The sequence below is a fragment of the Apodemus sylvaticus genome, chromosome 13 (genome assembly GCF_947179515.1).
Source record: "Apodemus sylvaticus chromosome 13, mApoSyl1.1, whole genome shotgun sequence".
Classification (NCBI taxonomy): domain Eukaryota; kingdom Metazoa; phylum Chordata; class Mammalia; order Rodentia; family Muridae; genus Apodemus; species Apodemus sylvaticus.
The window spans coordinates 36283116-36299503 of NC_067484.1; the positions used below are offsets into that span (position 1 = coordinate 36283116).

Sequence of the window (16388 nt, forward strand, 5' to 3'; positions counted from 1 at the left end):
GAGTCTAAGCACATCTGCCTGCTCTAACAAAACCTGAGTGGTTTGTTCATTCCAGCGTGTGCTCCAGAGGCGCAGCTAGCAAGTCACAGGATGCAAGTTCAACACGCAGTGTTCTCTGATCTTGGACATTTTCTGGAAGAAGGCCAGGGAACTGGGCTGTAACTCCAGCCTCCTCCTCTGGCCTTCAGTTTCCTGCTTTATTTAAAAGGCGGCATTAGAGTGGACCTGTGGTCCACAGTTTGAGGGAAACTATGCACTTCCCTCTCCTTGAAGCCACTGCTTTAATATAAGTGTCTGCAGAACAAACCCCCAGTCTGGGAGGAAGGTGAATCTAAGAGATAGCCATTTATGGAAGGCAGACGGGTGTTATGCACCACCCCCGGGGCGGGGGCGGTGGGAGATGAAAGAATAGGACAACTGACCCTGTCTTTGCAGGAAGTCTCTGGCAAAGGAAAAAGAACCGAGGGCACACAGGTTATAACAGCCACTTCAGCTGTGCCTGCACACAGTGGGAATGTGGATGGTCTAGCTAATCTCACAGCATGTGGGCAGAGCAAAGCATCACTGTGAGCCTTAAATTTGGCCTTTGTTAGAGTTGTTCAAAGCTGAGGATGGGAAACAACAGAAATGAAGTTTGGGTTTAAGCAAGCATGGCAAACATTTGTGACACAGTCTCTTGTGCGGGTTATCGTATTGACAACTTTTGGTTTCCTTTTACTGATTTAGTAAGTTTTCATTATGTGAACGATAACTCTGCTAGGCATGACAAACTAAAAATGTAGTCCATTTTTTAAGCCAAGAGGGCCTCTTCAATTGAACGAAAGGTCTGCAACTGAAATCAATGGAAAATTCGAGAACAAAAAGTAGATCTTAATAAAAAGAAGCAAGCAAAAGGAGGCAGAACAAGTACATTCAATATGTGAAATCTGGGTTAAACAATATTTTATTTTCCACTCTGCACTGTGTGTGTGTGTGTGTGTGTGTGTGTGTGAATGTTGGTAGGTCCTGGGACAGAACTCAGCTCAGTAGCCCTAATGGGAGGAGCCTTTACCTGCTAAATCGTTGCATTGACACCATTTTTTCTTTCCCTTGTTCTTTGGTTTTGTTTGAAACAAGGTCTCACACTGTATGTAGCCCAGCCTGGAACTTTCTGTGTAAACCAGGCTGCCTCAACTTTACAGACACGCTCTTGTCTCCACCTCCTGCCTACCGCGATGAAAGGTCTGTGCCACCACACCCAGTATAAATCATCTCCTAAAGAGTTTTGGGCCCATAGGGGTCGTTGATTCAGAGTTTGCTTCTCAGCTAGATTTCCTAGGAAACAGACTCTAACCTGGAGCTAGACTGGCCTTCCACAGTTGACCCATGATGGGCAATGTGACCACGTTTGTCACCTCAGGCATAGATTCCCCTGTGAAATGCAGAGTATCCTGCAGCTAAGGAAACCCCTGAAGGAGCTGCCTGCTAAAGCCCCAAGTCCACCATGTGTGGCTTATCTGGATATACTCCATAGCTGAGTGTGAAGCATTGACCTCTGCAGGACAGTGTGGTGCTAGAAAAGGTTCTGCTCCTGTAAGGCTGGGTAGCTTTCCCCTCGAGGTGGGGTCTTGCTGTATAGACCAAGACCTTTGAAACTCCTGACCCCCCTCCCTCTCTTTCCCCAGTGCTGGGATTATCCGCAGATGCTACCACATAAGATGTGTGACCTTTAAAGATGTTTATTCTTGTAAAGATGCATAAACTCGTCTAAAGACTGTGGAGGAGTGAAGCCATGTGTATGGAAAATTGTCGTAAACAGTTCGGCTAAGTCATGGGCAGTAGGATAGAGAGTTGAAAGCAAGCTGGGGCTACATGGCAGGAATCAGAAATGAAGGCGGGAGGGAGGAAGGGACGGAGGGAGGGACGAAGGGAGGGAGAGAAGGAAGGAGGGAGGGAGAGAGGGACGGGGGGAGAGAAGGAAGGAGGGAGGGAGAGAAGGAGAGAGGGAGGGAGGGAAGGAAGGAGGGAGGGAGAGAGGAAGAGAGAGAGGGAGGGAAGGAAGGAGGGAGGGAAGGAGGGAGGAAGGGAGGGAAGACTAGATAAAGGAGGAAAGGGAGAGAGAGAGTTGAAAAGGAATGTGAAGACACGTGAAGCACACATGTCCAGAACTTGATGTTCAAATCTGAGGTAAGTTTGTGGGTGTTTGATGTATAATTCTGTACTTTTGGAAGTTAGCGAACACTTTTATAATAAAACACTAAGTTTAAAGAACATATAAGACTTGCAAGCATTGTAAGAATAAAAACATTATCAAGTCAGTATATGAAGTCTAGAATATTGGGCTAAACTCAATAGGTTTTTTAAAATTAAAAACAATCTCTAAGCCCTGTGTGACAGTGCATGCTTTTGATCCAGAACTCAGGATACAGAGGCAGGTGGATGCCTGTGAGTGAGGCCCAGTCTACACAGAGAGGGAGGCAAGCCAGAGCTGTCTAAAAACAAAACAAAACAAAACAAAACAGAGCAGAGCAGAAACAATGTCTAGGACCATTTGATGGTTTGGATGCCTGCTGTGTTTGTCACCACTTCTCAACTCCTGATTCTTTAACTGTCCGGTGGCCTGGGTGACCTCTTCCTTCCTGAGGGCTGTGCGCCCTGCTGGCTGTGCAGTCAGCTACTGGATGCAACAGGACTTGGATGCAGGCGCACCCCCTGGACTGGGGTTCCCTCCTGGCTGGTTCCCGGAAGCAGCTGTGAAAGACAGGAAAACACACAGCAGGTCAGAGCAGGCTGCAACAAACCTGCCTTTGACCTTTTTGGACCAAGTTCAAGGCTTGTCATGTGCAGAGAGCAGACTGGGAGTCAGGAGAAGCAGGGGACTCAGCGGGTCTTCCCCGAAGCCACACACAATGACTTAATGTCAACCCACACCTGTGAGACACCACCGGGAGCTGTAGGGACAAACTAGGAGAGAGAACTCCCAGGGGGCAGTTCCCAGTTAGCTCCAGCCACTTTATTCAGTTGACCCGTGCGGACAGATCTTGAACTTTTAAAAAGAAAAGCTGAGGGGCTGGAGAGATGGCTCAGCGGTTAAGCACACTGACTGCTCTTCCAAAGGTCCTGAGTTCAAATCCTAGGTTGTGGCTCACAACCATCTGTAATGAGATCTGATGCCCTCTTCTGGGGTGCTTGTAGACAGCTATAGTGTAGTTACATATAATAAATATTAAAAGAAAGAAAGAAAGAAAGAAAAGCTGAAAATCTCTTTTTGTCTGTTGGATCTGGAGTATCCCAACTTTAAAATGTGGATAGCAAATTCACATTTTAAGAAAAAGCTCCTGGGCTTGGGAGAGCACTCAGGAACAGAGCACTTGCTTAGTACTTATTAGGTCTGGGTGCAATCCCCTGCACTGCTATTTTAAAAAGGAAAATGGCAGGTCTCTCCTTTCCTCAAAGACAGCTCATGCACGAGCTGAGTCCACCCACGGGGGACAGTGATATATAAGAGACCCTGGAGAGATAGCAAGGGTGTCCCCATCTTCAGAGCTGCCCTTTTAAAATAACCCCAGCCTGCCCATAGAAGAACTAGGGACCAGACAGGGTCTGTGCTGAGAACAGAGGGACACATGCTCAGGAAGTCAGGTGGCCTATGGCAGGGACAAGAAGCCACGTCCTGTGAGGAGAGAAGCACACAACTAGACAAAGAGATCACTGGGAAGGACGGAGGTGATTGTGTTGCATGATGTCATTCGATGGTGCCGGGACAAATTCCATTTGAAGTTAGGATCAGTTGTGTGCTCTGGTCCTCTGAAGTCTTGGCTTCTAGACTCTGCTCCACCCCGACCAACTTCTCTCCCTGCACGCAGCCTTTGACAATCTGTCTCTGTCTCTCCTCTCTCTGATTACATTTATTATTCGGGGCGTCACATATGCCACAGCCCATGAGGAGGTCAGAGGGCTGCCGCTTCAGAGAATCAGTCCTCCTCTTCCGCCTGCTGAGGCAAGGTCTCTTGTTCCTGCTACCCTGTGTACCCCAGGCCTCTGAGCTACTCCCCATCCCGATGTAGAAGTGCTGAAGGTGCAGACTCTATCTGGCTTTTTATGGGCTCCGGGATTGGACTCAGGTCAACAGATTTGCACAGCAAGCACTTTTTATGAGCTGAGCAGTCTTGCTAGCCCCACCCCTTTTCGTTATTGTGCTTTGTTTGCTTGTTTTAAGAGAAGACTGGCCTTAAAACTCAAAGTAATTGTCCTATCTTTAGTCTCCTTGGTGCTGGGATTACAAGCATGTGTCCCTGTGCTTAACATCACACAACCCCCCTAAATACCTGGTTAAGTATGAGTGTGTGTATGTAGCTGTGGAGAGGAGGTAGGTGGGTGCACATTCATATGTTTGAATTCACATGTTGCATGTCATGATACACATGAGGAAGAAGGTCAAAGGACAACTTCAGATATCAGTCCTCACCATATTTCAAACAGGGTCTCTTACTCATTATTTGAGGCTAGCTGGCCTGGGATAGCTCTCTCTCTCTCTCTCTCTCTCTCTCTCTCTCTCTCTCTCTCTCTCTCTCTCTCCCCCCCCCCTCTCTCTCACACACACACACACACAGACACACACACAGACACATACACACACACAGACACACACACACACAGACACACACACACACAGACACAGACACACACACACACACACACACACACACACACACACGGCATCTGACTTTATGTGGGTTCTGGAGATCTGAGCCACCTCCTTAGCCTCTACACGTGGGTACTTGATGTGAACATGGACAGACCCTCTGCTGGGCTCAGCCCTGGACAGTGTGGGGTGGTTCTGAATTTGCCACTAATAGTTTTACAAATCAAATGCACTCTGTGTTTACCGGAGATCTTTCCAACCACATAATGAATACGGGTGCTGTGGAGGATAGCTAGCCCTCTTTCAGTAGTCGTATACAAACCAAGCCTCACAGTGGTAAAGCTATGACTCAAGTAGACGAACGGCTAGAAAGTCAGCTTTTAAATTTCCTTCCAACTAATAATTCCAGGCACAAATGCCTGCAGCCTCAGAATCAGCACCTTATGTTCAATTACAGGACCCTAGAGCACCCCTCAGCCTCTGTCTAGGGACCAGATTCTGCCTCGTACTGGCTGTGTGACTTGGCCACAATACTCTGTCTTCAGTAGGCTCAGTGCCCTTCCACACGGAACAGAGACCACTGTTCAAGCCCAGATGCGCTGCACGCTGAAAGTGTGCCTGGCCAAGACTCCACCTTGCCTCTTCTGCTTACCTTGCTTGGCTGCCTGTTGCTTCTGCTTCTCCTCCTCCAGGGCCTTCATCTTGGCCTCATACTCATCAGCCAGTGCCTTCCATTCCTTGCGGTTGTTCGTGATCCCATCCAGCATGGGTGTAATCTCCTCGTGAAATCGGGAGAATTCCTGGGGAGAAGTGGAGAAGTACAGTGAGGGGGAGGGAGAAGGGAGAGGGGAAGAGGAGGGGAACAGAAGGGGAGGGAGGGGAGGGAGGAGAAAGGGAGAGAGAGAGGAAGAGAGAGGGAGGGAGGAAGGGAGAGAGAGAGGGAGAGAGAGAAAACAAGTGTACAAAAGTCTACTTTATGTTCAACTACAGGACCCTACAGCATCTTGCAGCCTCTATCTAGGGACCACATTTTGCCACATACTGACTGTGTAGCTTGGCCAGAACACTTCATCTCCAGCGGCCTCAGGGAAACAGGGGCATTGCCCTAGGACCCTGGAACAAGGTAGGGTTCCCTCTGCCTGGCCCTGGAGTGAGCTGCCCCTCAGGTCTGCTGACACTAGGGACCCTTCCTTCCTCTGCTTGGAGCCCTCCTGCACGGCCATTCCTTCAGGGTGCAATGTCAGTCTTAGCACTGATCTCACTGCTCTCTATTCTTTCACATCCCAAAGTTCCAGGCACCCAAATCTCACTTCATGAGCATTTCCTGTGCACTTCCCACAGCTGTTTTCAACGGCACATTCTACCCTTCCACCTTTCCTTGAGGTCCCTACATCCCTGACACTCAGAACCATTTCTGACCTTGTAGGTAAACCGAGTCCCCACTGGATGTCCCCAAAGTCCTCTCTAATAAATTCCCACTTCCCTATAATGACTCCCTTTGCTGCCTCTCCTAGAGGATGACACTGAGAGATGGCAGGAACACTGCCTGGGTCATCCTCTCAATTGGTTCTGAATTAGCACTGGTCTGAAACACAAAGATACTTCATAAATACTCAGTATTTCTGAAACTGGGTTATTGAGCTTATTCCTATGAACTCCTGCAACTCTAGAAATAATAATACCTCGAGCACAGTACCGTATGGGGCATTTTATCTCCTGGGGTCTTTTGAGCCCCGACTGCAGTGAGGGTTGTCTCATCGCTCCTGAGCTTCAGGGAGAGAGACTGGAGTGCAGATGAGTGAATAAGGTTTGCTGAAGTGAGGAGAACCCATTGCTGGAGTCAGACAGGGCTCACTGTGCCCAGAGATGCCTGAGCTGTGATCTAGGCTCTACCAGAAGCTGTGTGACTTTGGGATGGCCACTGCTGAAGCTCACTTTCATCTAGATAGAAGGGTGGTAACGGCGCCTACCCTAGAGTAGTTGGGATTAAGCAGGTAAGTATGAAGCTCAGAATCCCCATTCTTAACTCTACTGCAGGCAGGTGCTGTGAGCAGCAGCCCAGCAGCCATGCTGTCCTGGTGAACAGACAGCCCTTGGTCTGTGTGATGACAGAGACACTCGTGGCCCCTCTGGTGATCATTCTTCTTCCATGGAAAAGAGCAACTACACTACAGTTCATACTGTAGAAAGCCCTGGCCTGCGTGTTAGGTGCACTAGCTTCAGTCCTGACCCATAGGTGGGTCCAGAGATGCTGGCCTGTCACATCCTTTCTGACCTCCATCTCCTTATATATAATGTGGTCAAAAGAAAAATAATTCATGGGGACTGGAGAGATGGCTCAGTGGTTAAGAGCACTGACTGCTCTTCCAAAGGTCCTGAGTTCAAATTCCAGCAACCACATGGTGGCTCACAACCATCTGTAATGAGATCTGACACCCTCTTCTAGGGTGTCTGAAGATAGCTACAGTGTACTTACATGTAATAAGTAAATAAATCTTAAAAAGAAAAAGAAAAAGAAAGAATTCATGGAAGGTGGAGTCAGGCATGGTGATGTAGTGATATTACACCAGCACTTTGGAGGCTGAGGCAGGAGGATCATGAGTTGGAGATCAGCCCGGGCAACACAGCCAGACCAAGTTTCAAAACTGAGGAGGTGGCAGGTAGATAGTGGAGTAGCCTGAATGAGAACTCTGAGAGGAACTCTGACTTAGCTTTTCACGATGACATTGTGTCCATAAAAGCATGCTTAGCCATTTTGTCCCATGAATATTTATTGCACAAAGAGAAGGAACGGACTCCAGGCTGCAGTGGGAGGTACTGTCATTCCCCTCTATACAGCAGTCCCGAGAACCAAGTGTCTGCTCTGCAAAGCATCCCGTGGTTGCCCTGCTGTCTGCTGGACTCTGGGGAAGCCTACCTTATAGACAAACGTGCACACGAAGTCGATGAAGCCCACTTGAAGCTTCGGGAGCTCATCTGCCTTGTTTCTGTCCATCATGGGCTGTGGCGGGAGAGAAAGAGTTAATGGCATGGGGCTGTGATAGGGATTTACCAGGCCCAAGAAACATTCTTGCAAAAGAAGGAAAGAAGAACTAGGACCAGACTGTAATCACGCATTCAAGGCCATCCTCCATCTGTAAAGAGCCTAAGGCCAGCCTGCCACATGTGAGACTCTGTTTCAGAAATAAAATTAAACAAGTAAAATCTGAAACGCACCATGCTTCCAGATTTGACTAGCAATTTGGAGACAATATGGAAGACAGAGGGGGATGTGTGTGTGTGTGTGTGTGTGTGTGTGTGTGTGTGTGTGTGTGTTAATGAGGATGCAGAATGTAAATGACCAAGTCAGAGTGTGGGAAACACTAGCCAAACAATCACATGGGGAGGGGAGAGAAGGAAAGAGAAAGAGGGGAGAGAAGAGAAAGGGAGGAGTGGAGCTACACGCTGCAGCCTCCACGAGGCTTCAGAGGTAGAGCCACACTGTGTTTGGGTTCTGATTTGGACAAATAAACAGAAGCCTTTTGCTCCTTCAGAGAACACAAGCAGGGACCGGAAGTGAGGTGCTGTTAAAGTATCGCGGCTATGGTCACTGTGATGTGGCGTTGGCTCTAGCTATGTTTTTATCTATAATCAAATCTTCTCTCTCAGAGATACCTGCTAAGTGTTTAGGAAGAATGGCCACGTGTGGGAGTCACATAAAATACCCTAGCCAACCGGAGGGTGGGGGTGGGGGTGGGGGTGGGGTGGGAGTGGAGGTGGGAGCAGTGAGCTGAGCACACAGCATGATTTGCTAATTGCTGACTCTGGCTGATAGGGCTGCGGGACCACTAACTAGTCAGCCAACATTTTAAAATGTTGAAAGAACAAAGCCAAAAGAAGATGGTGGCGCCGAGACCAAAGTAGATTATGGCTGCTCCGCTCAAGAGGTTTCAGAGACGAATATTAGTAAGTGGCCTAGAGACCATTCTTATGATATTTTGGCAAAGAATGTGGCTGTCCCCACTCCACCCCCACACCCTTCCTTAAAATCTGCCTAAGGCAAGAAGAGAAGAGAGGGGAAAGAGGGAAGATAGAGATCCTAGAGGCTCTCCCTGTTCTTTTCATACTCCGCCTGTTCTACCTGCCCTGCCTTTCCCTCTCCTTGGACTCCCACTGAAGGCAAAGGTGGTGACCCATGAATCCTCAGCACTCCCACAGTTCAGCCTGTTTCCCTTCTGTGGTTTGTCCTTTTTTTATTCCTTCTTCAGGAGCTGGCTTCCTAGCTTCACCCTCAAGCTTTAGGAACAGTTTTTAACGTCCAAAGCCAACTGACCGGCCCAGCCAAGTCAGCTCTCGGGGTGAGATAAGTTCCCAGATAGACAAGCTTCCTCTAGCTGGCTCTGTACAGGTAGAAGGGAGCCAGGGTAAGCAGCCCCTGTTCCTCTGCATCTGAAAGAGCATCACTTTGGTACCCACTCGTCAAGCTCTACTTAGCTAAGGACCCACATGCTGAGAGCAAGGCTCTCAAACTGCAGAGAGGTAGGTAAATAATTATAGGACACATATCTCTGGACCCCATTTCTGTTCTCAAAGAATGAGGTTGAAGGCCATCTAGAAACCATGTACCCTCTCAGAGAACCACAGTGCTAGTAAAAGATCATCCCCAAGTAAGGTCACACAGCTCTGTGTCATTGGTCACACCTCCAGGGCAGGAAGAAGTGGTATTCTCTTGACATCCAGCTGAGACCCCCTGTCCTTTGACTACTTACAATGGGATTCTGTTGTAGCACTGTGCGCTCCAGGTCACCTTGCTCCCAAAATTCAGCAGCCACCAGAAGAGCCACCTGCAACAGATGGACATACATACATACATACATATATACATACATACATACACACACACACACACACACAGCCCAACCCCCCTACCCCTACTCCCACTTCACTTGTGTTTCAAGCTCAGCAATGGAAAACCTGGTACTCTCACTCTTCACAGGAGAGACAGAGAGCTGAGAGGGTCCAGCCTCATAATTGTGGTCAGCAGTACTGAGGCCCCTCAGCCAGGGCAGGAAGAGTCCATACCTTGCTCTGCACCTCCCAGGGCTTGGTGATGGCTGAGAGATCACAGGCCGTCATCATCATGGCCCTGGGCAAACAGAATATTCTCAGTCCAAAGCCATTTAAAGCTACAAAACCCAGTTAATTCAATTCCCCTCATTTTTCTCTGACCGTTTCCCAGTAGGTAACTCCACCATTTTGTAAGGCAAGGGCTCACTCTTCCCATTGTATCTGGAGTTTCAAGTCAGAGGTTGAGTCCTGCCTCTGTATATACTCAGAGGTTTGCCATTGGTCTCAGCTTTCTAAGCCGTGCACTTTCTTATCTGTGATGAGAGTCATGTTTCCCTCATAGATTAGACACAAGGCCAAGTGATGCCCTGAACATGAAAGTCACCTGTAGCACCAAGTCACGGTGTGTATGCAGTGAACACGCTGGCTATCTATTCCTGTTAGCATCAAGCTGGGCCTTTACTCTATATTATACAAACTGTCTTCTCAGGCTGTGTCTTGCCCCGAGTGACTCCATTTTACTAAAGAGACCAGAATCTTTGCTTGGTTGGACACAAAAACATCATTTCCTGCCTAGCACCACACACATCGTACAGATTGATGGTTTATTCCCCAAAGTAAAAACAGTGTCAGGTTAAAGAATTGGCTCAGCCAATAGAATGCTTGCCTTGGAAGTGTAAGGACCCAAGCGTTGACCCCCAGCACCAAGCCAGACGTGGTGAGATGCCCCTATTACCCAACCCTGGAGGGAAGGGAATGGGGAGCTCACAGACCACTGGCCAGCCAGATAGCCAATGGGGAGCTTTGGGTTCAGTGAATGGTCTCACAGTGATGGGGAGGCAGGCCATGAATTCCTACACAGTGGGTACAGCACAGGGTAGTAGGGCCAGGACAGGGAAGAACTGGAGCCACAGAGGGAGCAGACTGAGAAAAAACATTCCAGTCTGCTGTCCTGGGCTTTGAGGTTGTGCTGGCTAATCTTAGGTCTACTAAATTAAAGTTATCTAATTAGAGTTATCAAATTAGAGCTATCTGAAGGAAGGGACCTCAATTGAGAAAAATGACTCCATAAGATCCAGCTGTAAGGCATTTTCTTAGTGATTGATGGAGGAAGGCCCAGCCTATTGAGGGTGGGGCCATCCCTGGGCTGGTAGTCTTGGGTTCTATAAGAAAGCGGACTGAGCAAGCCAGGGGAGGCAAGGCAGTCAGCTCAGCGGCACCCTTCCATGACCTCTGCATCAGCTCCTGCCTCCAGGTTCTAGCCTGTTTGAGTTCCTGCCCTGACTTCCTTCAATGATGAACACCTATGTGGAAATGTAAGCCAAATAAACCCTTTCTCCCCGACTTGCTTTTTGGTCATGGTGTTTTGTCAAAGCAATAGAACTAAAGCAGATGTTAAGGCCCATGTTGGGGTTGCACATAGTATGGGATCAGTAAGGGAGGGAGACATGTCAGAGCCGTGTTGTGGGAGGGAACTAAAAAAAAAAAAAAAGCAAAATGGCTTGTCTGTAGCCACGCCTATGCAGACAAAGCATAAGAAATGGGGTCAACCTGACTCCAATGCAAGGGCAGGGGTTGAAAGTCAACAGTGGGAAAGGCAGAACTTCGAACCAAATTCTGCTTAGACATTTTTAGAAGACAATTTTCTTTATCTTTACGTTTTCATTGGTGGGTATGAGTTTATACATGTCCATGTGTTCACATGTATGTCTGTCAGCAGGTGCATCTGTGTGTGCACATGAAGGACAGAGTCCAAGGTCAGATGTCTTCTCCAGATGCTTCTCCACTTTATGTTTTGAGACAGGGTGTCCTACTGAAGCTGGAGCTAAATTCAGCTATGCTGGCTGACCAGCAAGCCCCGGGGTTCTTCCTATCTTCACCTCTCCAAATCCAGGGGTACAGGAGTGTACCTCCAGAGCCTATCTATTAACACAAGCACTAGGGGGCCGTTTTGTACTTGCACAGCAAGCACTTTACTGTTGTCTGAGCTGTCTCCTAAGCCTCCTGGATGACTTTCATAACTAGTCACCTGTATATTGGAATACTTTATATCAGCTGATCCAGGAGGCCACATGGGTCACTCATAAAACATTAACAAGTTTCAATAAAGTCTTTAATTACGTAATGTGACATGTGATTTTCAGTGGATAAGTTTTAAGGGGATAATCTTTCAGAAATGCCGTTTCATAGAAACGTCTTAAGGCTTTATTGTACCTTGTGTGCGCTGTGGTTAATGTTAGGTATGTGCACATGTAAACCGATCCGGGAAATAAACAGTCAGCTATGCATACAAGAGTCATCACCTCCCTGGCACTACTCATTGTCCCCAGGTTAAAACCACAGGTGTGGCTTCAGGAGAATACAGGATATTTGATTTACTTGGCTAAAAGATCACATAGAAAGATTCCTGAAGGTCGGGGAAACACACCCATGTATGTTATAGGCAGACTTGGTGTGTGTGTGTGTGTGAGTTGGAAGAAGGCCTTGTAGCCCCAGAATAACTAATCTAAACCTCACGCCCTAAAGACAAGGCATGGCTGCCCCCCCCCATGTGTCCTAGGATCCCAAGTGCTCTGTGAGACATGGGGGCTTCTGGGAGGCCCAGATGAAGCTCATGGTTATTCCAGGAACCCAGAGAAGAGCACTCACGTGGTGATATGCTAAGGAGGACAGTAACGTACAAGGCGTGGAAGAAAACGCCGAGGGCGGAGGAGTGCCTATAAGGGAGAGGAACTGGTCCTGCCTGGGCTGAGAGATAACAGTAGAGATAATAGCGGGCGTAGGTGCTCTTCTGCTGTGGACCAAACCCAAATCCATGCACTGAAGCCTTAACCTCAATGTAATGGTATTAGGAAGCAATGCCTTTTAACAGTCAATGTTAGATTGGTCTATGATGTGTCATCCCTAACTTGCTAAAGAAAGCAGAGGGAACACCTGGCACCAAAGTCCTGGTAACAGGAAGCCTGGTGGCATTCAGAAGGCTGGGGCATGGAAGGGAGAACCTCGGGAAACCCTCGGGAGCCTTGTTAAGAGAAGCCCAAAAACAGACTGGGCAAGGTGGTGCACACCTTTAATCCCAGGACTCAGCAGGCAGAGGCAGGTGGATCTCTGAGTTTGAGGTGCTCATGGTCTACAGAGGGAGTTCCAGGACAGCCAGGACTACACAAAGAAACTCTTGAGAATGAGAGAGAGTCAATGTGTGGGAACAGAGCTCACAGCCCGTGGGATAGGGAGAGGTACAGGACGGCATCCCCCAAAGGACAGGAAGATTTGAACAGAAGAGGGACAAGATCAGATTTACACACCACAGAGGTGTGTAATTGTTGAGCTCTGCACCACGGGAGCTCAGGAAGGAAACTATCGTGGGAATGGGCAGGAGGTGGAAGAAATCATCAAGAAAATGCCCAGGGGAGAAGGGCAGTTGAAAAGTAAGCTCAGCCGGTGGAAGATGGACCAGAGTAAAGGAGGACATGCACACCAGAAGACCCAGGCAGACTTGAGGACTCAGGAACCCATGTCTGAGTCTCTTGTTAGGTCAACATCCTAAGGGAGAAGGGATTGGAGTTTGACGCTTCTACGCAGGGCTTTGGAATCAGACCCAGCGGAATCCCGCCCTTCCATCTTCCCTTGACTTGCAATGGCTAGAACAAGATACTGAAGATAATGTCTTTCAGTTCAGTATGTAAAATGAGATAGTCATGCCAGGTTAGAACCCATGAAATTCTGGTTTTGTGGGTCAAAAGGAATTCAGTTATTTCACATGGTTGTACCTCCTGAGAGGCATTAGGGCAAGCACAAGGCATGGTTTTTAATAGCGCCCATTGTCCTCAGCTCCTCATCACGTTATCAAATTACCATCTAAGAGGGCAGCTGCTTGAAGAGCTCAGCTTGCTCAAGGGCAGCTGAGCTGCTCTTCCTGCTCCACTCACAAGGCCCTCCAGAGCTTGGCTGTGAAGCCCAGTGGCCTTCTTCCCGCCCTCTGGCTGACTTTCATGAGAAAGCATTCTTGCCCTCCAGTTTCCAGAACTCTGTAGAACGCTGCCTCAGACACTCCCTGGGAGGCCTTTCGGCAGCATGAGAATGAGTGGATACGCAGGAGCAAGCCTTTTGTCTTGGACCACAGTCTGGGTAAGTCACCAGGTCAGTCACTTTTCTGTCTCTCTGGATCTCTCTTTTCTCCTTTGTAAAACACTAGACCAAGGGTTGATCGACTTTGTGCAAAGGTCCCAGTGATGGCCATTTTAGGTTTTGCAGAAGATGTGGCCTCTATTGTATCTCTCTGTTCAGCTCCATCTGTGATGCAGGAGCAGCCAGACATAATAAGAAAGCGGGGTGGGGTGTGCTGGCTAGTCTTAGGTCACTGTGACATGTGCTAGAGTTATCTGAGAGGAGGGAACCACAATTGAGAACATGCTCTAGAAGATCCAGCTGTAAGGCATTTTCTTAACTAGTGATTGATGGGGAAGGGCCCAACCTGTTATGGGCGGTGTCATCCCTGGGCTGGTGGTCCTCAGTTCTACAAGAAAGCAGACTGAGCAAGCCATGCAGAGCAAGCCAGTCAGCAGCAATCCTCTGCATCAGCTCCTGCCTCCAGGTTCCCTCCCTATTTGACTTCCTGCTCTGACTTCCTTCTAATGCTAAAGAGTCACATATTTTTGGAAGTTTATGAAAATACCTGAATTGTAATTGCTTTTGACAGAAGAAAAGCAGATGTGGTGATTCATGCCTATAATCCCAACACTCAGGAGACCAAGACAGGAGGATTGCTGTGACTTGCAGGCCAGTAGAAGTGATAAACACAGCCTCAATAAATCAATCAATAAAGTCAGAAGAAAAAGGAAATGATAATAAATTTTCCAAGTTTATCTTTCTACCGATAAAGTCATATCATTTGTATTTATTTGCTAATTAATTTATCGATCGATTTTTTTTTTTAATGAAGGAAGGTGACATAAAGGTAAAAGAACCCACAGTCCATAAAGTCAGAATGTAGCTCTCCATAAACGGATCAAATTTTATTTATGGACATAGAAGTTTTAGTATCTTTTGGTGTGAAATGATATTTTTAAAGATTATATATAATATATATAATTATATATAATATACAATAATATAATATATATATATGAATGAATGATGAGTACACTGTAGCTGTCTCAGACACACCAGATAAGGGCATTGGATCCCATTACAGATGGTTGTGAGCCACCATGTGTTGAACTCAGGACCTCTGGAAGAACAGTCAGTGCTCTTAACCACTGAGCCATCTCTCTAGCCTGTGAAATGATATTTTTAAAATTTCCCTCCAACCACTTAAAAATATAATCAGCACCAGGCATGGTGGCACACACCTTTAATTCCAGCACTTGTAAGATTTGGAAAAACAGATCTCTCTGTGAGTTCGAGGCCAGCCTGATTTTATATATATATGATGAAATCCAGGCTATCCAGGGGTATGTAGTGAGACCATCTCAAACAAAACAAGCCAAAACAAAAAGCTTGTAAGTCCTATGAAATAAGGCAGCAGTTCCTACACCCCAGTCTGGAGGATGCTGAGGGCTTCTAACTCCTTGTTTGACCATAATCAAGAAATGAGAACTGAGATTAAGAGGAGACAGAAAGGGCTTGATATGAAGTGAGAAGTCACATCCTTGCAATGGTTGGTCGAGTATCCTTAACAGTAGGGCAGCACAAGAGCCAGGCAGGGGTCTGACACAGTGGTATACGGCTCAGGGCACAGAAGGGAGTTCAGTGTGGATCTCAGACCCCAGGAGGCTCACAACAGGAGTACCTTTAAAACAAAGCATGGGAACTCAGTGCTGATGGTTTCCTTTTGTTGAACCCAAACTCTGCAGACCAAGAGATCTTGGAAAGAAGGGTGTACAGAGCCATTACAGAGGCTCGCCAGACAAAGAAAGGGCCAGATCCTGGGGGAAAGTCTTGCAGCTGCCTGGTGGGGGTGGCTAGAAGATGCCCCCAGTACCCTAGATTCCCTACACTCTTAGAAAGAAGGTGCAATAATCTACCCTGGCTTTAGAGGAGAGGGGTGGGGTAAGAGGATGCTGTGTAGGAGGTGTGCTTGCTTCTCAGTGACTGAGGTCCTGAGCGGAATGTGACAGCACATGGGTGGTCTAGTCTCATAGTTTAGACACAAAATTTCACCATACCTTTAGGAAAGTAAAGTCTGGCCTTCCAATTGGTTGGTTGTTGTTGGTTTGGCCTAAATTGTTCACCAAATAGTATCTTGTCACCTCTTCTCTCCATGTCTCATCCCTCCCTGCCTCCTAACTTTCAGACATCTACGAATTTTCCCTCCTCACAGATCAACTCTGAGCTAACACTTAGCACCTGGAGTTAGTGCCGACTCAATGGATTTAAGTGTTCCGTCTCACAGACTGCCCTCTCTTCAGAAGCTGAGTTTGGATGTTATGCCCTACATTAGTCCCTCTTTTGTCTGATCTGGCTTTAAACAGTCGTGGGGGCAACCATAACGTCCCTCTGGGTTCAAAAATTTGCTGAGTCAGCTCACAAAACTCAGGTACCACTTCGTTTACACTTGTGTTATAGCAACACCTGGCATGTGTTAAACCAACTGAGGAGCAAACGCAGCTGAAAGAGAAGCAGGGAAGGGCTGGCCGTGGGGAGGTTCTCTTAGGACATCCAAGTCTCCCAGGACCTCCAAGTGGTCATAATCCAGAAGGTCTCTAAACTCCCATGT

The 16388-nt window shown here is 47.6% G+C and overlaps 1 protein-coding gene across 2 annotated transcripts in view; it reads right to left on the minus strand.

Moving 5' to 3' along the window:
* Nucleotides 1–2653: 2653 nt before the first annotated feature.
* The window catches only part of Pde6a (phosphodiesterase 6A), a 66773-nt gene continuing 53038 nt past the window's right edge, over nt 2654–16388 (minus strand). For both annotated transcript variants that reach the window (XM_052155491.1, XM_052155490.1), the window contains 5 exons: nt 9686–9749; nt 9373–9447; nt 7542–7625; nt 5277–5424; nt 2654–2730 (listed from right to left, as the gene is read on the minus strand). In XM_052155491.1, coding sequence (XP_052011451.1) covers nt 2654–2730; nt 5277–5424; nt 7542–7625; nt 9373–9447; nt 9686–9749 — 448 coding nt within the window. The remainder of the gene's footprint in view (nt 2731–5276; nt 5425–7541; nt 7626–9372; nt 9448–9685; nt 9750–16388) is intronic.